Source organism: Andrena cerasifolii, chromosome 5 (assembly GCF_050908995.1).
Source record: "Andrena cerasifolii isolate SP2316 chromosome 5, iyAndCera1_principal, whole genome shotgun sequence".
Taxonomy (NCBI): domain Eukaryota; kingdom Metazoa; phylum Arthropoda; class Insecta; order Hymenoptera; family Andrenidae; genus Andrena; species Andrena cerasifolii.
The window spans coordinates 15,994,799-16,016,969 of NC_135122.1; the positions used below are offsets into that span (position 1 = coordinate 15,994,799).

The 22,171-nt window shown below is 48.1% G+C and overlaps 2 protein-coding genes across 7 annotated transcripts in view; one reads left to right on the top strand and one right to left on the bottom strand.

Moving 5' to 3' along the window:
* Positions 1–18,779, top strand: part of Nckx30c (solute carrier family 24 member Nckx30C) — an 85,262-nt gene extending 66,483 nt beyond the window's left edge. For all 5 annotated transcript variants that reach the window (XM_076812529.1, XM_076812531.1, XM_076812526.1 and 2 more), the window contains one exon: positions 4,330–18,779. In XM_076812529.1, coding sequence (XP_076668644.1) covers positions 4,330–4,570 — 241 coding nt within the window. In that variant the 3' untranslated portion in view covers positions 4,571–18,779. The remainder of the gene's footprint in view (positions 1–4,329) is intronic.
* Positions 18,780–19,700: 921 nt separating this feature from the next.
* Positions 19,701–21,749, bottom strand: Dmap1 (DNA methyltransferase 1 associated protein 1). Of its 2 annotated transcripts, none has more exons than XM_076812542.1 (6): positions 21,519–21,749; positions 20,874–21,431; positions 20,470–20,800; positions 20,255–20,396; positions 20,032–20,186; positions 19,701–19,954 (listed from the first exon to the last, which is right to left on the bottom strand). In XM_076812542.1, the coding sequence occupies exons 1-6, from the start codon at positions 21,524–21,526 to the stop codon at positions 19,850–19,852; spliced, it is 1,299 nt and encodes a 432-aa protein (XP_076668657.1). In that variant the 5' UTR covers positions 21,527–21,749; the 3' UTR covers positions 19,701–19,849. The 2 variants fall into 2 exon arrangements, with proteins under 2 accessions (XP_076668657.1, XP_076668658.1); XM_076812543.1 differs by having other exon boundaries at positions 21,617–21,712.
* Positions 21,750–22,171: the final 422 nt, after the last annotated feature.

A 22,171-nucleotide genomic window follows, 5' to 3' on the forward strand; every position in this document is an offset into this window, starting at 1 on the left:
AAAAACAACATTGTTTTCTATATTTCTCCGAGAGGGCTATAATTATAATTAATCTCACTGATTAATTTATTACGTAATTCCAGTTGCAACGATGCAATTACAAAGGACATACCTATATCAATTTTTTAAAAAATATTACAGACAATTTTACAACAAATTCGCTAAAAAATATCTAACTTCGTAATATTTAAAGATACTTTTCTCGAAACCGATTTTTGGCACTGGCAGCATCCTTTGCAACTTTGAATCCAACGGTACAATTTATTGAACTCGCGGCATAAAACCGACAAAACAGAATTCGAGCAGAATTATTGCAACGCCTGCCACCATCGCGAGGAATTAAATCGTCGATCTGACGACTCACAAACTACTGTGCAGCGTTTGAATGGCACTCTGCGAGGTGGCACACGAACCGTTAGGTATTGTACGCAAGTAGCGAGCTTAAATGAATAGTTTGAAACAGCGGCAAGTAACAGACGGCGCGTGTACTCGTCTGGATGGATCCTCGAGACGGTGCAGCGCCGCGACGCGTCGCGATGCTTTTCCTTTCGCGTGCCGGATAACACGCGGAGTTTCTTTAAGGCTCGCGATCGATCCCGTCGCGAGGAAGAGCGCGAGCGGGTGTCTTCGGGGAACGGAAATTGCCCGACGTTCGGAACGATTACTTCTTGAAAGGGACTAAAGAAACGATCCCCCGACAGATTCGCGATTGGCCGCTATTGGAAATATCGGAAACACGTACCCGACACACAATGCATTTAATTGGATAACATAGATACCGCTCCGCGACTCCCTAAATAAATCGCTTTGACGTTCGGGCAACTCCGGGGCAGTCGGTCGACCTAACACAAAATGGTTATTAAAGCTACGCAATACTGATATTATTTATTTTATCCAGATGGAAAAGCTAAGGTTTATTTCCTTTATTATAGCCGTCGCTATGGTTGCAACCACAGAGGCACCCTAATAATAAAAACTTGCAGAGTGCACAGCATTCTGAAAGAAAAGGTTGGACTTTTGCTAAAAACTTAGCTGCTTTCGTTCTGCAAAATTAATTGTTTGTGAGACAGAAACTCGCCCGGAGTTCCAACCACAGCGACAAACGTAATAAAGCAAATAAACATCAGTTTTTCCATTTTGAATTGATTAAAACAGTCCCCACACCGTCGCCCGTTGGAAAAGATTTTTTCTTAACAACCTGGCGCCACGTACTATATCCATGGGATATAGAAGCCCCCAAAAATTCTGAGTGTTACTTCAAGCATGCCTTTATATGCAGGCAAGTCGCCAGGCAGCATAAACTGATACTTTTTGTTAAATAAATTCCCGAAGATGTCGTTTGAAAAACAGGCAGTCGCACCAGAGTCCCGCTTAAAGAAACATGTTGGTGTCACCCTCCCCGCGGCACCAGACGCTCTCCCAGAGATTTAAATATCCATTTCACGGCAGCTGGAGCACATTTAAATTAGCCGCGATTAAACGAACAACTTCCAACGCTCCGAGACTTACCAGATCTTCGAAACTTTGGACCGCCCGAGTTCTTTCCATCCACTAAGTCCCCCAGAAACGTCGAGAGACCCCGCTAGGCGAGTCGAACTTCAGCGCGACCGAGTTGCTGGAAAACTCGCGAAAAATGGAGTCGGAAGTCCGTCGCCATTGATTGCGCGAGGAGGATTCGAACGGCGCGCTGACGTATAAATTGGAATTTCACCGGCGATCGGATAGAGCCAAGAGGAGAGGCGCGGAAAATTGGTCGTTGCGCCAGCCCATTCAAGTATCCCCGCTATTCCCTGTAATGGCGTTCCCCGTTCGTTCCGCCGGGCCTCCCGTTCTGTATTATTATATCGTTGGCGCGTGAAATGGCAGGGATGCCAGGCGCCGATCATTTCCCGACGACGATCCGTCCGGGGAGGCCACGCGCGGCTCCTTTTCTCAGCCGCGGGTCACGACCCCTCGACATCTTCACTCTGTGCATCTTCGAGGGTGGTCCTGGATCGTTCCGAGCGTTGGCCCCGGGTTCGCCTAGTTAAGGGACAGGTTCCGCGTATTCGAAGAGCTTTATTCCGCTCTCCAACGGTCGGGGTGAACGAGCAAGTGATAGACCCACACGGATAGTCAGACGCTGCGACAGAGATAGTTCCCGGCTGATTTTAAGTGGCCAGTTGATTCTGCTTCAACCTGCAGCGACCAGCATCAATCGATATCGTTAATGACGGCCCGACGGTGATACTAAAGTCGGTAACGTCATCCAATACGCACCAACGCGAGGACGTTCGCGTCCCAGATGCAATAAGCGCGAACAGAGCTTTGTCCCCCGTCCGGCGGTAGAATTTTTCCGATGCGAATGAAACGACGCCCTCCTCCGGCCCCTCGCCCCCAATCCCGTAGCGTTCCGTGTTTGCAGAGACAGCCGTGTGTGTGCGTGCGACTCTGCGCGCGCGACAGTTCGTTGGATGAATCGAGATCAAGTCGGCAGGATCTTGCGAAACGCGGGCAGAGCCGCGCAGGCACGCGGGTACGGGTGCGCACGCATGATTTCCTGGCGACGGCTCGGCAATCGACTCGATCGGAGGTCGATTCGGTTCCACGCATCCGTGGGTTTGGCTGCCAGCTGGCAGACCGCCCAGCCCGAGAGCAGCGGAGCGCTTCCCTCGCCGCTTTCGTAGCTTCCCGCGGCTGCCAGTCGGGGTAAAAAGGCGCATACATTTTCCGCGTAAGGCGCGATTGCACCTCGAGGATTACGATTAAAATGCGTCCGAGGGGAAAATAATGCCCGACCGGCTGCCGCTCCGCCGAACGGGATTTATCGAGTGCGCCCTGTCCCGGTTCTTGCTTTAATTCTCTGCTCTCGAAAGCTCGCCACGAATTAACGAGCGGCCGCGTAAGAGCGCGTTTGGGAACCGCGCCCGGGCGGTGGCGTGCTCTCTGTCGAGGGTCTGCAGATGGAGAAACGAGAAGGACTTCTTAGATGACGAGCTGAACCAAGTCCGCTGTTGTCGCTTTAACGGAACATCGCGTTTTCGGTTCGGAATTTCGCCGACCTCTTGCGAATGGTAAGAGGAAACGATCGCGAACCGCCCGGCGGTGAGGAGATGGTAATAATTGAAGCTTGAAGAGTTCTTGTAGAAAACTCTGTATGTGCCAAAAATCGAATTTTTTCAGAGAGAGAGGAAACTTGCCTGACTTTAAATTATTTGCGAAACTTTTTTTTTTTACTAAATATGCTTAAGTACACAGTAGCCGAATACATTATAAACTTTTCTATTTTTTGCATTAATATAGTAGAATTCGTGAGAAATAGATTTGTATTTGGTGAAAACCCTGTATGTGCCCACTAGGGTGGCTCTTATTTAGTCTGGGTCAAATTTTTCTTCGAGATTTTCTTTGGGGCACCCTCCAGAATAGTTCGAAATAATTTTAAAAAAATCCGTGTAAAGTTTGAGCTCGATCGGATAAAGGGGAAGGGTGCTCCTGGGCCCTTAATTATTTAAATCATTATTTAACAGCTCGCGCAGTCGATTTTATAATATATAATATCATCCGAGTTATTGATTAAATAGAAAAATATGTCAAACAAAAGTTGTAGATCCGGACAAGGAGCATCTTTTATGTTGTATTGCTTTTTCTCGTGCGACAAACGGTTTTCGAAAAAAATCCGAGAAACTAAAATAAAAACTTATTTTCCTGAAATTTTGAAAGTTTAAATGCTTCTGGAACACTTTTTATTTTTGAAGACGAACAAAGAAAAGGAATTTTTATTTTCGAGGACTATTTTTTAAACATTTAAGGGGGGGAGCATGTACCGAAATATGCGAAAAGATAAAAAAAAATCTTATTTTCAGTGTTTGATATGTCATGAATGTTTCCTGAAAATTTGGGATCGAGTATATAGACTCTGTACTATATATAGTCTCTAGCCACCCTAATGCCCACCTTACCATCTTTTAACACTATTGGTAGCATGACTTATAAACACTAGTATTACCATTGGCACGTAGACCATTTTCCGCTAAAATTTCTCTGTTTAATTTTAGCACTTACGGTGTTTCCTACCAGTTCTTCACTTCTTCCTCAGAATCAGTCGCGTTTAAATAGGTAGCTCACCTTTGCGAAACCTTACACTACTGAAACTGTACTATTATCACAGCTCCGCTATAAACCCACCAAAGGAATATAATTTTTCCAACGATCGAATTAAATTCCGAGCGCGCCACCGAACGTACCCTAAGATTCCAGGCAAACAGCCCGGGCGCGATATCTAAAAGAACGTCCCGCGCGAAACGGAAGGTGGAACTAGGCTGGATTTCCGGTGGGCTTTTCTGTCGACAGGCTTCCTGTGCCGTGGCTGCTGTACGGCCTGATCTACGGGAGGCCCGTGGAGGTGAACTCCGTGGGCATGGTGTGCAGCATAGCGATCCTGTTCTGCATGCTGCTGTTCGTCATCATGAGCATCGCCTGCTTCAACTGGCGGATGAACAAGGGCCTCGGCTTCACCATGTTCCTCCTCTATTTCGTGTTCGTCGCCATCTCGCTGATGTTCGAGTACGAGTACCTGGTCTGCCCGGCCTAGGAGCGCGACCGGATCGCGGCCAGCGAGCGAAGTGGTCCAGAGAGGGCGGTCGATGGACGAGCAGTCGCGGGCCCCGTCACCGTCACCGTCATCGTCGTCGGCGAGCAGTCCGCCTCGCGTCGATCGAGCGACGGACGGACAGCCTTCCCGAGATAACTATACCGGAAAACCGCTGACGCGCTCGCCCCGTTCCCTTCGCATTCCCTACACTCCCCCCTCCCCCACCCCCATTGGAAGCCCCGACGCACCGTCGGGGTTCCGTTCGCGCGTCAATCGGGCGTTCTAACGAAGCGTTTGTTGTTCTAGTCGAAACACGTTGTACATATTGTATAAACCTTGAAATACCTGAAACAAAATACTCGTCTGGTTTAAGGATCACCGCGGCGGTCGCGTTTCGCCGTGACCGATCCCGAGGCGGGCGCCGGACTTATTCTAGCCGTAGCGAGCGCGTCGGCCCCGATCGTGCCAACGATCGCGCGCGCGGCCTCACTGTCTACTTTGTATAAACTATAGCAGCCAGAGATCCAGCCGTTTCCCATTTTGCCTCCTCTTCTTCTTACTCTACTTGTCGATCTTACGCCACTCTTACACCTATCTCTTCGTCTTGCTGTTACTACTACTTCCTCCGCGACACTTGTCCTAGTTCCGCGCTCGCGATTCAGAGCAAGATCATCGAGCGCGTCGACGCCACTCGTCGGACTGCCCGGCGGAGCCGATGGACGCTCGGCGCGGGTCTGACGAGGGGCGGACGGATACCCGGTCGGATGCTGAGAAGCCTCGACTCGCGACTCTGCCAGTGGCGTTAGTCGGACTGCCAAACTCGTCTCGCCGACGATCACAATGAGTCTCGCCATCGCGTGGAACGCGCACCATCCCCGACCCCGTCCCCGCGATCTCTCGCCCGAGTCCCATCGACTCTTTGGCACGATCCCGTCCGAAGCAGCGCGAGTGGACGTTCTCGCGCGGAACGACGGATGGACCGACCGCTCGCTCATTTCTCTCTCTAAAACCAAATCTCTTTTCGCCTATAACAGTAGACTCTAGCTACATACTTTAACTCTGCCGCGGACGCGCCCTGTCGCTCGGACCTTCCCTCTCAAAGCGGGGGCGGATTTAAGGAGAACGGCCCAGACGGCGAACGCTCTGGGAGGCTCTGTATACGCAGCAGAGTTGCAGATAAATTCGCGCGTGGTTTGGATATTACGGGGAGCAAAAGGAAAGAAATAGTGTTTGGATAAAATCATACTTTTTCTTGGAAAATGGGACCCCTGAGGGGGGCATTTCGGCCGAGGCCCAGGCGGCAACTGCTCCTTATAGGCTGACCGTTGAATCCGCCGCTGTCTGAGAGAGATCTAAAGCGATCTCCACCACTAAATGCGAATCCTACCGATCGCCAGAGCCGGTCCGTGCGCGCGCACGAGGAACGGACGCGTCCCAGACATGGATCGCGGAAACGAGGGCGGTAAAGTCGAGTGTCCTTCGTCCACCAAAGTGCAATTTGCTGGCCTGGTTGCTCGGGGTGTCCTGCCGAGCTTCCCAAGCCGCTGTGTCTAGGTACCACGAACTCTAAAGCCATAAAAGCCAACCCTCGCTCCGCGAACGATCCTCCGCCCGGGACGCGCGCCACCCCTTCCGTGCGCGCTCCTTTTTAACCTCGATTTAACTCTACTTATTCAGCAACTAGTCCGCGTAAGGGGCAACGAACTCGATCTTTTCTAATCGACCTTCCTAAACGCGGTAGAGGAAACTAACGAAGGGACGCGCGCTCGCGACGACGGGGTCGCGAGGTCCTGGCTCGAACCCCCTAGCGAATCGAGCACCCGCGACGCTTCGCTCTGCACCTACTCTCGACGGTATGTTCACCTCGCGGTCGAGCGGTCACGCGACCCTGCGCCGCGGATAGAAGCGCGCGGCGCGCTGGACAAGGCAGCGACGCGAGCGATCACGGAGGGTGGATAACGGCCTCGGTCGGTGGACCGAGGATCGGAGCCTCCAGCGACGGAACCACGCGAGACTGTGGCCCGTGGTCCCGCGTCGACGCCGATACTCGCTAAGCTATTTTTTCGCTACCATACTTTCGAGTTTTCGATGTCACGTTACGACTCGCTACGGTGACACCCGTTAGGCAATGTTGAATCATTATTATTACCATTATTATTATTATCGTTGTTACGTGTACAAGCGAGGAGAGACAGAGAGCGAGGGACAGTTGTACAGATGTGGCGACGACGGGCGTGAATGTGACAACGGGAGAGAATGCAAGAGATTTTTAATTCGCGTTAAGACAGACTTCTGTATCATATTTAAATGAAATGTTTCAATACGTACGTTTCACGCGTAGAGTAACGTAAGGGGTAGCTGCGACGTGATAACGAGTAACGTTAAGGGCACGAAGGTAACGGCGGGGGTGTGACTGTTGTTCATGGGAAGGTACCGCCTGAACGCCTAACAGCGGCCTAGCTTTTTACTAAAACGACGAGGAACGGCGGCGCGCTCGGTGACGCTGGGTGGCCGCGTCGCGGAGGAGGCGAGCGATTACGGTAGGGGAAGCAGGATGATGGACGCGTACTCAGCCGAGATTCACTTTCGCATGTACTTCGAACGTTGCCGTACTTTTGTATACTTCTCGACGCGGATCTGGACGAGGAACGGGCATCGAGCTCGCCAGCCAGCGGCTGCTCGTTGCTGTTGGACCCAAGCGTTCTCGACCCGTAGTCGATGGAAGGGTTGTTGCACTGGGTTCGTTGCGCCGGGAATGATTGAGCTTCCGAGGGAATATTCAGCGTGGGTCGCGGCGACCGGTATTGACCAGCGAAACGGTGAAGCTGTTGCAAGGATATTAGAGGAAGCCCTTCGAAGGAAGGAGAAACCAACACCTAGCAAGTGGGGGTAGATACTATTGGGAGCTGGAAAGAAGTCCCACTACCCACTGGAATATGTCACAGGGGCAAGTGGAGTCGTCCGATCGTCCCACCCAATATCCTCCGAGAAATCCTACTTTTTAAATCGCGCGATTTCTGTCGTTCGCGTTCTTCGTTAGGTACGCGGCGGAATTTGTTGGAGCAGGTCGGGTGGAGCGAGCGGAGGACTCCCCTTGCCTAAGGTTACCGTGTCCAGAAATGAAGAAGGAGGAGCATCTAGCCTGAAATCGTTTGAAAAGGAGGATATCTTCATTTTTTCAAACGATTTAAGAACAGACTGTCCCCCTTTTTCATTTTTCAGAAGGACGTCCTCCTTCTCAAACGATTTCAGACTAGATTGCCCTCCTTTCTCATTTTTGGAGGTGGACGTCCTCGTTTCCGAACGATTAAATTGTCCTTGTTCTTCATTTCTGGAGAAGGACGTCCCCCTTTTCAAATGATTTCACTCTAGATTGTCCTCCTTTTTTATTTTTGGATCTGATAAATAGTGATGGAATTTTGCTAGGTAAAGCCAAGGCGAGTGGACATTTTTAGGTGATAGGAGGACACTGCATTTCAGTCAAAGAAAGGAGGACGCCCTCCTTCTGGATACCATTTAGTAACCCTACTTGCCCCAGTGACGTTTCAGGTCGCGGGTAATGCGACTTCTCTCGCGCCTCTACCTAGCTGCGCCCCGTCTACTCGCCAGCCTTATCGTCTACCTACACTATTCGCCCACTTGAGCCTTCGAAGTCTCTTCAGAAGCAACCATTGCCCACGCTGCAACTGTGATCTCCACGTGTACAGAAGAGCCTTCAGCGATCCTCCTACAGTCGCGGATCCGTTCTCCACCGATCGAGGCCCTAGCCCTCGGATCGATCAAAGCTCTCGACGAAGTCGAGCCTGCCGCGACGATTAATACGCTTCCGACCGCGAGACTGTTTTCCCCGACCGACGAGGGATCGAGGGTGCTACGGGACCGAGAAACGCACGAGGCACTCGGAACGGAAGGAGGGTCCGCGCGAGACCGTGGGTCCCCGTATCGAGCGGGCAGAAAGCGCGTAGACACGACGAGCGAGTGGAGAGGGGATGGAACCCTTAGCGAGAAGTAGCCGATAGGACCGTAGGCGTTTCTTAATAGTTCTTGTAAATGATTAAAGCGAGAGAAGCAAGTAGCGAGAAATGCACAATACGATCTTCCCGAAGTATCGATCACCGATCAACAAAACGTTAAACGAACAAAAAGAAAAAAAAGAGAGAAAGAACGGCGCCCTTTTTTGCGATCTAGCGTTTTTAGCACCACGCCGAAGGAGCGAGTGGGAGGGAGAGAACGTGTGCGCGAATGTCTGCGTGCGCCTGAGTGACGAGGGAAGGGGGAGAGGTCTCGTAGCTTCGATTAAACGTTTCCAATCAAACATTTGTTATCGTAGCGCGTGCCGATATATCGTAACGACCGATCAACCTGCGATCCGAGTCCGCTCCACCGGCCGGGAAACGAGCAGCGTTTACTTATCATTCGTACAAAGTTCGTGGAAGCTTAGGGGACGAGGTTGAACGCCGGGGACGCGGCGATTGTGGGCACGTGGAGCAGTTCTCGCAGAAGCGACGCGTGGCCTGCATCACGGGTGTGGCCGCGAACGAGGGAAACCAACCCCTGCACCTTGGAAGCTCCCTCTCCAGCGAGCTGCCTGCGCGCCCGACGAACGAACCGCGAACCGATATCCTGCCTTCCAGGATCTATTAGACCCTAGAAACTCAAAGATGCGCGTCAACCACGAGCTACAGTGACCGACCAAGGGCTTCGGGCGCTCGAGGCCACTATCCCCGGAGTCTCTTAAACAAAGCCTTGTGCAGACACGGAGGTCGTAGTTAACGTAATTGAAAATTTTCAGGGGTGGCTTCGAGGATCAACGATCATCTGCCATCGATCTACCACGCTGTGGTTCGTCGGGCTCCCGAGCCGTTCTCCAAACTCGAGTTGCTCGAGAGTTCGTTCCACATTGTGTTCGTTACGTTGTTCTCGTTAGAATCCGCGCACGGAGGGGAAGGAGGGAGAACGGACGAGCGGGAAATCGCGTGATAAGGCGAAGGTCGACTGGGAGGAAACTCCGAGGCTCGGGGAGGGGGCTATCGCGCTCGTAATTTGTACTTTATAATACTTTAGGATAAAGATCGTCGGGGGTGAAACGGGGATATCGAGTTTTCGATTTCGTCGCGTCGGGACCGATCGCGGTAGGGCCCGCGGGAAATCACAGACGGTGGGCTTCGCTGCGATCGGCCGGACGTTTGCGGCTCGAGAATCATTTTTATATAAATACGCGTACGCGAGGGCGGTCGTTTAAGTGGAGCCTTGCTTGTCGTCGAAAGTGTCACGGGAACGAGCACCTAGGCTGGTCGAGAGGCTTCGCTCTTTCGGGCGGTGAGCGCGCGGAAACGGGGAAGGTATTTATCGAACCGTTCCATTCTATATCACTCGTACGATGCCACGGTTAACTTCAGCTCCTTCTCCTCGCCCCTCGTTCGCTGTAAGAAACCCCGCGGCGAAGAGAGGAGGATCCCTAGATTTCGTTAATCGATCCCGGACCATGGTGCCACCTCGGTTTCTGGTCGCTCGAGCGGCAAGCCGATGCACCACCGGCGTCACGGAACCCGCGATCCGCTCGTTGTCAGTCAGGGCCGACCAACAAATTTAGAGAATTGTATTTATATTTTCTGTGGGAGCGGCAGCGCACTCAGAATTCAATCTTTGGGAGGCCGAGTTGAAGGGATACAAATATTCCTAATGCAAATTCAATAAAATTCGTCAGGGGATTGTAAGATTTATTTATCGAATTAAATTCAGTTTTCCCTTCTTTTTACAATGCTCTTGAATCACTTCAACCGAATTAAACGGGTGTAAATATTTGTAATGTAAATTCAATGAAATTCATTAGGGGATTGTAAGATTTATTCGAAGAATAAGAATTCAGTTTTCATTTTTAGCTTTTGCAAAGTTCTTTGAATTACTTCAGTCGTGGTTACGTCAATCTCCTGTTTCTTTGGAGGTGCCAGGGCCTCTGGCGACTAAGCGTGCGATATAGTTTTCTACCGACCCTATTGGCATTTCCTTATTTCCGCTGCGCCATCTGGTGGCGAAAATTAAAGCAGTCTAATCGGGTTAGTTGTCGCCTGTTATTGGCAGTATTGGGAATTTCGACTGTTTGATGATCGATTTTGTAAAATTTGACAGACTATTTAATGACAAAAACATTATTGCAATATTTCAATACTTGTGTGACACCAGTCCTGTAACGCGATTCACCCGATTACAGAGCTTACTTTAGTAGATGGCGCTCTCACAATATTTCCCAGTACCGCTCGGAACTTGCATGACAGGTTCCGTCGGCCCTGCGCTCAGTCCCCGACCGAATTCACGAACTGTCCCCTTCCTGCGAAAAATCGCGGGACGTCGAACCGTTCGCCCGGATCGCTCTTAAAACGACGCGAAGCTCCACGTACATGGAGCACACAGAGCGCACGAGGCGGTCCCGAGGAGAACGCGATGCACGGCGACGATACGGGCCGTAGGAGGGGCATGAAGCTTGCCGCTAGAGCTCGCCGCTGTCGCGATGCAACGGTTACATAAATTCGCTCTCCCTGCCAGTCGGTCGATCGTATTTACGCAACACTGTTCTTTCCGCCTGGCCGAGAAACGCTCCTCCGATTGCCGATCGTTTCGTCTGTTAGAGAGGAACCGGCCAGTCGGAAGGAGGGGGGTTGGAGCGGGAGTGCTTGGTGGTGCGAGGTGTGCGCGTGTGTGTGAGAGAGAATGACGGACGAGGACAGGAGGGAAGGAGATTCCGCTTAATGGCTTAAAACATATTCTCTTGGCAATGACGAGGCGCGAACGCACATATCAAAGAGAAAGAGACGTTGACGATTATATATATATATTATTATATATAAAAAAAAAAAGGTAACCGATCAATTTAGCGGTATTACTAGCGACTTAAATCGTAAGGTACAGATTAGGAGAACGGAAGAGAGGATACAAAGCGTTACAGAGTTTCTATATGATTAAAAAGATTATATTATATTAAATACATATTATATATATTATATATAATATATATTATATACATACTGTTTTCGGGTCGTGTACGGGGCCCGTCGGACGGTCCCTCGGGCGCCAGCGGTCGCGTGCGCGCGCACGCACACATACGCACACGCACCGTATACTTGTAGGGACGTGGGTGCGCGCGCGCGGGGCGTTGCGCGCGTGAAAAGACCGCCGGGGGCGATTATTATCGATATTCGGCGTATGCCCGTGTTTCTTGTGATTAGTTACCACAAAGACGCGCGCACGTGCACACGAGCGACGACACAGGAGACGACCGGCGCGCGCGCGCGCGCGCGCGTTCGCTCGCGTACACACACGCGTGCGATACGTTTAATATACACATAAATATATATATATACGTGCGATCTCGTTTGTTCCAGTTCTTTTTTCACGTATATATACACACGCATATATATATATATTTTATGATTGTCGTTGTTGAATTCGTCGCATTACATAGGGTTTTACCCCCGTCCATCGCCGCAGTAGTAGAACTGGATACGACCGTAGTTGAGGAATCCGGATTTTACGAGGTAAACAGACAGAGGCAGCCGATATCTAGGCTACACCGAGGAACCTTTAGTGGGAGCGGATAAACGGTGAAATATGATTATAAATAATACTATTATGTATATATACATACGTATATGTGTATATATATATACATACCATATACATACTTATATACATAAAAAAAAAAAAAGAAGAAGCGCATATAAATATGTAAAGGTTCTAACGTTGTATACGTTCGGGGTGAGAGAGTCCGAGGATAGGATGATTTTATTACGGTAACGCTTTCTTTCGCTCGTGCGTACGAATATGTGTCATTGTCGTTCCGCTTTTAACCCCTTCTCTGCCTTTGAGTATCCACTTCGCGCCCGTGACGCAGCCTCGACTCGTTTCACCTTGGGACTCTTGTGTTCCGCGCGGCGTCGGCCAGCGCGCTTTGACTGTCCCGATGCGTCGTCGTGTGCGTCCTCCTTTTTGTCACCGGTCAAGAAGCTACGCAACCGTTAAACGGCAGCCGAGGCGCCTCGAGGCCGTCGGTCGACGATCCAGCGTTGCTCTCGCGTCGCGCAAACACGATGGTCTTCGAGAAATTATTCGCCCCGACCATCGCCTGGGCGACATCGAAAAGCGTTCTCGCCCTTTCGGTGCCGAACGGCGCGCGATCGTTCCCTCAGCAGCGGAGGAAGGGCCGGAGACGCTCGGCGGGAATCGCGAGATTCCCTTTCTGCCTTTAGACACAGCGGTGTTTGCCTCTGAGAAGCGTCGCCATTTCTTTCGTGAACTCGGAGGCGCGAAGTGGCCAGGGGCGGCAAAGCGTGGGTTAAATTGGAACGCGCGAATGGTCGATTCTGTTTCTCGCGGATATTTAGGGTACACGCGATTAGACCGAGGCCCGCGTAGTACGTACATATTATACATATTATACATATATAAATATTATGGATTTTACTACGGATTGCAGCGCGCGCGTGCAATTTGCTCGAGAATACAACGAGGTCTCGACAACCGTTCGATTTGACGATTTTTTGTGATACCAGTCGATACGCAAACGGGGCGAACCGATCTTCTCGATGGACGACCACTGCTTCTCCGTTTGTCCCGATCGCACGATAGGAACCCTTTTTTTCGTACGGATCACGCCTGGGCGGGCCCCCGCCGCGCGTACACTCCACGGCGGGGGGCGAGGCGGACGCTGCACCAACGACCACGTGTTATTCACACCTCACGCAGGATTGAACTTTCGGCTTATACCTAGAGGAACCGCTGATCGCGCGCGAGCGAGCGCAACGAGGATTAAACGCGGGATTAAGGGGGAGGGGAGAGGGAGTATAGTGAAAATCTCGCAAAAAAAAAAAATAAATAAATAAATAAACAAAACGAAAATGTAACAGGCTGATGTTAAAAAAAAAAAAAAAAAGAAAACGTCGCCGCGGCGGAATCGGCATCGAGGGAGCGACGGGGATCGGCGGTCAGCTCCGTTAGTCCCAATTGTCCTCTTCTGTTTACTTCCTTAGCTTCTCCCCCTCGACCTCTCGAATGGCCCTGCAGAAGTTCCGCGAACCGTTGCTTTCCCCTCTCCTCCTCCCTCCCTCCCCCCCCCCATCGTTCTTAGACGTTGCTCAGCGATGCCGCGATTGTTCCCGAGAATCGATAATCGTCCAGGATCGGCCGGATGCCCGACGCTCGCTCGATGCGCCGTCGCCGCCGCGGTCGACACCGCGTGCAATAAAACCAGGATATATAAACAATATTAATATCATTATATACAACATTTTTACGGCATATACGAATACGACATAGAGAGAGCAGGCGAAACAAGTTTAGGATTAATATTACTTGTTGTTGTCTACCATAGGCGTAGTAGTTACGTACGGTACAAGGTAGATGATTAATTTATAGGCAAGCTGAGCGGCGTGTGAGAGGGAGAGCGTGTGTGAGAGAAAGAGCGCGAGAGAGAGAGAGAGAGAGACCGCGTGCAAGCGAGAACGAGAAAGAGAGAGAGAGAGAAGAGAGTCAGCGCACTTGTCGAGCGTACATGTTACTATTATTACATAACAGCGACTATATATATATTCACATACATATGTACTGTACATATACCTATGTGTATATATATACATACTCGAGGAAGCTAGTTAATTGAAGCAACAAACAAGCAACAGAAAACAAGAAATCCAATGATTAACATTATATACAGAAGAAGTCTATACATTATAAACTTTAAACGAGAAAAAAAAAAAGAACGTGTGCCTATGTGCGCACGTGCGTACGCGCGCGTACGTGCGGACACACTGACAGCCCCCCGAAAATTTATCCAGTATCCCGTCCCGCCACCGCCCCAAATTTCTCGCCGCCACCACTTTTTGCAGCCAACTTCTTCTTCTTCTGATCCTCCATCTTCTCCCCCCTCTTGCCGTTCGCCTCGATCCTTCTCCTTCTGGCCGCCAACCCCTCCTCCCCCTCCCCCCCCACGGGTCCATCCCTCCCTCCCTCCCTCCATTCTTCACACGCACTTGCGCACATATCCATGACGCATTACCGTAGCCGTGTTGTGTAGGGAATGTCTTTTAACGAATAAGATACGATTTCTCATGTTACATGTTATACGAAGCAAAAGCGCGCAGCAGAAGTAACTTACGAAAGAAAAAGAAAATACAAAAAAACGAATTATACTGAGGATAATACCGAGACAAAATCTCTTCTCTGGTCAGTTGCAGGATCGCTCGAACGTTGTCGGATCGATTATTCGCGTCGCGTGAAAGGGATATGATTATAGAGGGGAAGAAAGGGCAACGGGTGGAACGCGAGAGGAATGACGAAGAGAAATGGCACGTTCCGTTGACGAACGCGCGTAGCGGTGCGGACGCGGAGTCGCTCGAGACGTCGGCGGGAGGGGAGCATTCCGGCAACGGAGCGCGCGGGAGGGGAAAGGAGGAGCGAGAAGGCTCTTTCGCTGCGTAAAGCTGGGTTTACATTTCGGTGATCCGCTTCGGCAGTGGATTGCGACTGCAATAACGTAAACAGTGACATCGTTCCAGCAGGTGTCGACTGGATCGAAAGTCTACTTTTCAATCCAGCTTTTTAACAGTTTAATCCAGTGCTGGCTTAAGCGTAGTAGGGTGTATACTGCTCGACACTATTTTTTGCCGAGTATATGATTACGTATACATTAATTGGAACATAAATGTCCAAGGAAAGGTATATAAAATTTTCTTAAAAATCATGCAAGAAGTAAATAATTTGAATACATGAAATTTACATACAGCTTTAAAAAAAAACTTGTAACGAGGGAGAATTTATTGCGACACATTTTTTTACGGTAAACTTTGTCGCTTTGAATAGTCACTTGTTTATTAATTCTTAAAGGATCTAGCTGGGTAAGCATAGGAAAAACAGTGACACCACCAATTTCAAATAATGCTCCTTGCCTAAAAAACCCACTGAGAAAAATTTCAAATCTCTCCCTCCTTTCGTTAGGATGATATGGGGATAATAACCCTAAACTATACCATTTTTTTTCTCAATAATTACTTAAGATATTTGAATGCTTCACAATGCACGCAGGGTAAACCAACCAGTGAACGACCGAATTGTTGAATCTATGGACCTTTTATATTAGCACTTAAATATATTTATGTATAACGACAAAACAACTGTGGAAATTGCATTTAAATTTATTTTTCTTGAAATTTCTGTAAAAATAATTACTTATTCTTATCGTAATTTAAAAAAAAAAAATTATAAAATGCAAAACGTGTAGCACTGTAAATGACTGCATACTTTTTAATAAGAATTGTACTTTTAATAAGAATTGTACTTATTAATGTTTGCTTAACACGCGCAACTAATTTTTATAGGATATTAAAAGTAAAACTACCCTCCATTTATAAACATATAATAATGTTTAAATTTATAATTGACATTTCTTTGCCTGATGGTCATTCACTGGTACGCGGTCAATTACTGTTTGCTTTACCCTAGTAGGTACTGTCTTAGCTTTTTTCTGTTTACTAATAACGAATAACTGAAAACAATGCAATCTACGCATGAAACGATACACTATTTACTTCGCATGAATTTCGTTTTATCTTTTCGCGTGACCGATCGGTAAAAAACAGTGCCCAGCAGTATACATGTGTTTACAAAACACATGCAGGCACATGTACGCGTGCCACTAACAGTCCACCCCTTTCAACGGTGCCGAATAGACTGGAATAGCGTAGACATCGACCGATTTCCAACGAAGCCACTCGCTTGATCCAGCGACTGGACTAATGTACCTAAAGCCAGCTTCAACCCTTAACTGGTATACTGTTTTTGGGCAAACGTGACTGGTATACTGGGGTGGTGGCAGACCCGAAATAAAAAAGGACCCATAAATTTGTAAAGTCGACGCTAGAGCAACCACTATGAATATTTTCATCTCAGATAACGTAGAAAATAATAGAAGCGTAGAAAGTTAAACTATTATTTTAAAATTAATTAGAAACTCAGTTCACCAACTTAGACAACCGAAAATTGTACATCGAACTTCGGGTGCTTGGGGTGACGAGCGACCCCAGGGTACCAGTTAAGGGTTAATCAGCGTCGCCTACTGTGCGCTCGTTCACGAGTGCCTGGAACCTCGCGACGCCGCAGCGTGTCTGGCGACGTTCGCTTCCACCGCTGCGCGTACACTCTGTGCATCACAAGCTGCCCGTGTTGATTATTACTGTCATTATTATCGATTCTTGTTATTGCCGGAGATGCGCGCGTATCGACCACGCACGTGCGCATATAGCCCGCGTGTGTCGCGCCGGCCGCGGCGTTCCTTTATCCGCGGCTCGATTTTATTTCCCTCTCCACCCGCCGCCCGATCGCTGTGCCTGTGTTAGCGGCCGCGCAACCCTCGTCGCTCCTCGATAAAGATCAGCGATACGCCGATGGCGAAGCATCGATCGATGGATCAAGCGCTGGATACGAAAGAGCCATTTGGCCGAATACTATCGCTGCCGTGTGCTGACACGCTCCGTTGTTTATCACCCCCTCCGTCCCACGTTGTTTTCGCGACGCATCCCTCTTTCCTTATCGCGCTCGCGGTTTAAAACACTCCGCCGCCAATTCGCCCGCGGCTCCGCTGCCGACTCTTTCCGGAGAGGGCAGTTCATTAGTACGCGTCCATCAATATGCATCGATCTATGGATAAAACATACCCCTTTGGAATGGAAATTTCTTGGGAAAAAAGGACCTTTACCGTACCGACAGCGAAACTTGAAAGGATCTCGGCAACTATTTCTCGCTCGACGCGATTCCACGGCGAAGGGAATCCCCGGGCACGTCTGTGCAGTGGCGCAGTCAGGATTTAATCTTTAATCTCGAGGGGCGTTTAGAATTAAAGTCTAGAAAAATTTATTCGATGAAAAAAATCCAGTTTTCTTCTCTTTTTACGAAGCTCTTAAATTACTTCCAGTCGCGGTTACGTTAATCTTCGTTTTCCTTTTTCTTCGGGGGGTGCCTTTGGCCCTTCTGGGTGCGCCACCGCGTGTGTGTATTCTGTCGCGGTACTCTTTCACAGGGCAAGCCTATAAAAGTATCCTCAGAATTGGAATTTCAACTTCGCACTACTCGGAAATAATCTTTCCAACGCCATTCCCGGACAACAGTTCCCAATTCCACCCAGCGCTGAACCAGCGTCACCCCTCGGGTTCCCAGCAGGCGGAATCAATTTAAATTCGCGAGTGCCGTTTTAATGAATGGCTCGCCCCTCTCGAGGGTTTCTTTAAATCGAACGCTGAAAGAGCAATTGACTCCACCCCGTTGAAATCGAAGCAGGCGGATGTCTTCGAGATCCTCGGTGATACCGAGGAACGTTTCGGACGGAAGTTCTCGCAGAGGGGAGGTATGAAGATCGACTTCACTGTTCGGCGAATGAACCCCGTTTCGGACCCCGTTTCGAGCGTTTCTAGATATCGCCGACGGTTTCGGGGATTTGAATAGGGCACCCCCGTAACTCCTGCGACTGTTGGGAGCAAAGGATATCGCGGTGCCCAGATAAGCACGATCCAAGCGTCAGCACATGCAGGCGGAGAAAGAAAGGACGAGGGGATGCACGATCCGCGAACAATGCATCGGATATGCGGGTCAACGATGCCAAGTGTTGCGCCCGATTTTTTTTTTTTTTTGTTCTTCTTATACTTTAACTTTGACCGAGAGAGAGAGAGAGAGTGGCAGAGTACTCGCGGCACGGTGTACAGACGGAAAAGTCGGGCGGTGGGTTATCGATCATTACGAAGCAGATGCATACACATACATACACACGGACATGCATACACAGGTACACACGTATATATATACGCATTATTCCGTACCAAGTACGGCTAGAAGCTACCGAGTAATTTAATATAGAATTAAAACAGTCAACTGTATCGCGATTAACGGAGCACGAACGAAGAAAGGCCTGCATCGACCATCTTTCTCCTCCACACTTTTAACCCGATCCCTCCTTCCCCTCCGAGAAACCTCTTTGTCCCGAACCCCCCCCCCCCCCTCACCCCACAAGCCACAAGTTATTCTAATGATTCCTGCCTCCCTCTAACCCTCAACAAGAACAAGACAACATATTGTAATCTATTGTAGATTGTTGTAGATAAATTATACGGTTTGACCGTACATTGTTACTTTTTGTCGACAATATAAAATACACAGATATATAAGTAAATTACATCTGTTGGTTTCCGCTCATTTCAGCCCCCTCCACCCCCCGTTTGGTGTCTTTGCTCTTTTGGCATCGGCGAGTGTCTGGTGATGATTCTACGGTGGCCGAGTAAACGAGTATAAGTCAGAATTATTAGTTTCGCAGGTGTGAGCTGAGCTCCGGGCTGTACAGGACCCTAAGGAAAAGGAAAAAAGAAGAAAAGAGAAAGAATATGAGAAGGAACATTTTTTGTTTCATCGGAATAAATTTAACCGAGACTCACTAATTTACAAAATTTAAGTTAATGAGTCTGGTGGATATATATTTTGAAAATATAGAATAGAATTAATATTTTCTATTAACTTTGAATAACTATTTGAATAAATAGCGTTAAACAGTATTATAAAGCGACTTGAATTTCACTGTCAAGTCTCTGAACTGACAATACCATGTCAAAAAATAAATTAGGATATTATAATAAATATAATAGAATAATAGGATATTATATTGGAATATAGAAGTATAATTAGAAGAAATTTGAATTTCTAATATAATAATATAATATTATTAATGATATGGCAATAAAAATGTCATATGTAAATGTCTTAATGTTTATTTATTTCTTTCATTTTTCATTTTATTTTTTCTATTATTGCTATTGTTATCCTTTCCCGTGAACAGATATTCTGCCTTTTTACCGTTGAGAAATTGTTCGGGGCGCCAAAACGTTTCTTGCAACCCTTTATAGATAAGGCCGCCCTAATTTTACAGGAAGACAGAATTTAATATTTAAATTTTGGACTTAAAAGTTGCCAACGTGTAAGTTAAAAGAAACTTTTAGTTTCAACTTCGATTCACAAAAACGAACAAAAAGAAACTGTTTAAGCCCGAGGTAAATTATGACTTACACTCGTTCGCTTGCCCACGAGAATTGGTACGGCAGCGACGTTCGTGAAATTAGTTTTATTCGTTGTTCGATACAATGTAAAAAATGGTACAGTAACGGATTGAACAAGCCTACACAGTATCGTGCATGTCGCGAATCAAACGGTTCGATAATTATTTACAACTGCTACGGAACTGCCTCATTCCACCGATCAGTGAGTAATACCTGGCATGCTGGGTGAGCCGACCACGTCTATTATGTCGGCTTTGACCTCGGGCTCCGTTTTCGGTAGCAGCGCGGGAGGTATCGTCAGCGTCTGAAAATTATGCGTTATTATTGTTGCCGCTTTGTAAAAACCGAAGCTCGCCGTTGGCAATTTGAAAGGAGCGTAACCTTTCCAGGAGCTAAAGCCTCGTACTGGTGCCTCAGCGATTGCAATTCGTAGTCGCAAGTCGATAACGCGCTTTTCAATTCATAGTGTAAAACGATGTCGCTTCGTAATTCATTAAACTGCTGACATATTTGCTCCGTGGGCGGCGGGTTTAATTCTGGAACGAAGAGCGTGTTAATTATTCAACTCGGGGATACTAAATTTAGATAAGCTAATGTTAGATACCTAGTCGCAGTTCGTTGAGCATCTGTTCGATACCCTTCATCTTCTTTTGGCCTAAACTACTCGGCAGCTTTATTCTCTGCGAACGGAGCGACACGCCGCTGTTTTTGAAATCGGGGAACTTTATTCCGGCCGATTCCACTGTCTGAAAGTATTTTCGATGTACGTAAGCACGGTAAGTTCTCGAGGTGAATTGCTATTACATCGAAATTATTTACGTGAGAAGCGTCAGTCTTATTCGGCCTATTTCTAGCGGAAGCGCCGCTCTTCTTGGTAGGCTTCCTCTCGTTCTTTCTCGGGTCCGCTTGATGATCAGCCGCTGTTATCAATTTCTGCAGGTCTTGAGTCTTCCTGTCTCTTTCCTTCTTTCTTTGCTCGATCTTCCTTAATTCCGCGAGCAACATTTGCTCCTCCTCCACTTGCTCGGGCGTTCTCTCAAATAACTTCTTTAGTTGCTCTTTTCTACGCTTTTCGTGCTCTGCATCAAATATATAAACCTTATCAGTGTGGGATTTTGCCTTGGTTAATGCGGCGCACACTTGATAGTACCTAAACATTAATATACATACACATGAATAAGCAGAAGTAGGAAGAAACACAAAGTCGCACGACGATCACTTGCCTTTCTTTCAAGTCCTCTACAGATCTCGCAGGGAATTTCGTGCGATCCCATCTGTCTTTGATTATAATGAACCGCAGATCGAACCTCCTGCACAAATCGAACAGGTGATCTGTCTCTGCCCTGGTCCAACCGTTCGTAACCAAATGTTGAACGTACTCGGCGTTGGTGTACGTCGGAATGGGAACCCTTTTATTGAATTTGGCGAAGGGATACTCTTTCCCCGCGTCCGCCACTCGCCTCCAATGGTGGAAGACCGCGCCGTCCGTTCTCGCGGGATTAGTGAAAGGTGTCCACTTCCATGGCCTAACCTTCCTCATACCTAGCTTGGCCCTGATTTGTTTATACCCCTTCGCTGTGTCGGTGGGGAACATAGGTGGTACATCGTTGTTGTCCTTGCACAGCAGTGCGAACACCTCACGATGCATGCCCTCTGGCCTTTTTGGTACTTTGTATTCATATTTTTTCCGGTTCTTCTTATCGCTGCCTATAATCGATTCCTTCGTCAGCTCGCTGGTAGTGGGCACCTCGATATCTAATATATCACGTACGTCCGCCATTCTGTTAATTTCCGACAGACTCTCGTTTTATATACAGGGTCGAATGGCTTACATTGAGGTTATGTTGGATACTACGCGTGATAAATACATTGCCATTTCCACGAGTTTGCGAAATAAGATGTGCGGGGTAGTTACGTGTAAGTGCGCTGTATTTTGTTTAAATAACTGCCATGTTATTGTGTGTACATGGTTAAACAACACCTTTTGTTGTCACGAACTGGAGTACAACCACAATCCCGTCATAAGCTTAGGAGCATCTAGTGTTGACACTCGTGACATGAACAGCTCCTTTCGAGGATTGCGAATCATTTATTTATTCATTCGAAGATGCCAGTATCTCATTTAGGTAAACTGTAATTGACTGTGCATAAAATTGCACAATAGTACAGACGATTTTCTGCCTTTTAACAGAAATTTTAAAATTTATCGGATCATGAGCATTAAGCGCCACAACCATCTATCGGTGAATGCTGCAAATTAAAAAAACGTGAAAACTAGTGAAAACGCGTCTGCATATAGTTACAGCACAGACGAGGGGCGGTATTCTCAGTCGCTACTTATTCTTAAGCAAATGGTTAAGCATGCGGCATCCTCTACTAACCTAGTAGCTGGTAAAGGATGCCGAATGCTTAAGCATTTGCTTAAGAATAAGTAGCGACTGAGAATACAGCCCGAGGTCTCGTCTGTGGTTTTACACGTGTTGAATTCTAATTCCTACCACGCATAGCGTTACAATCTGCT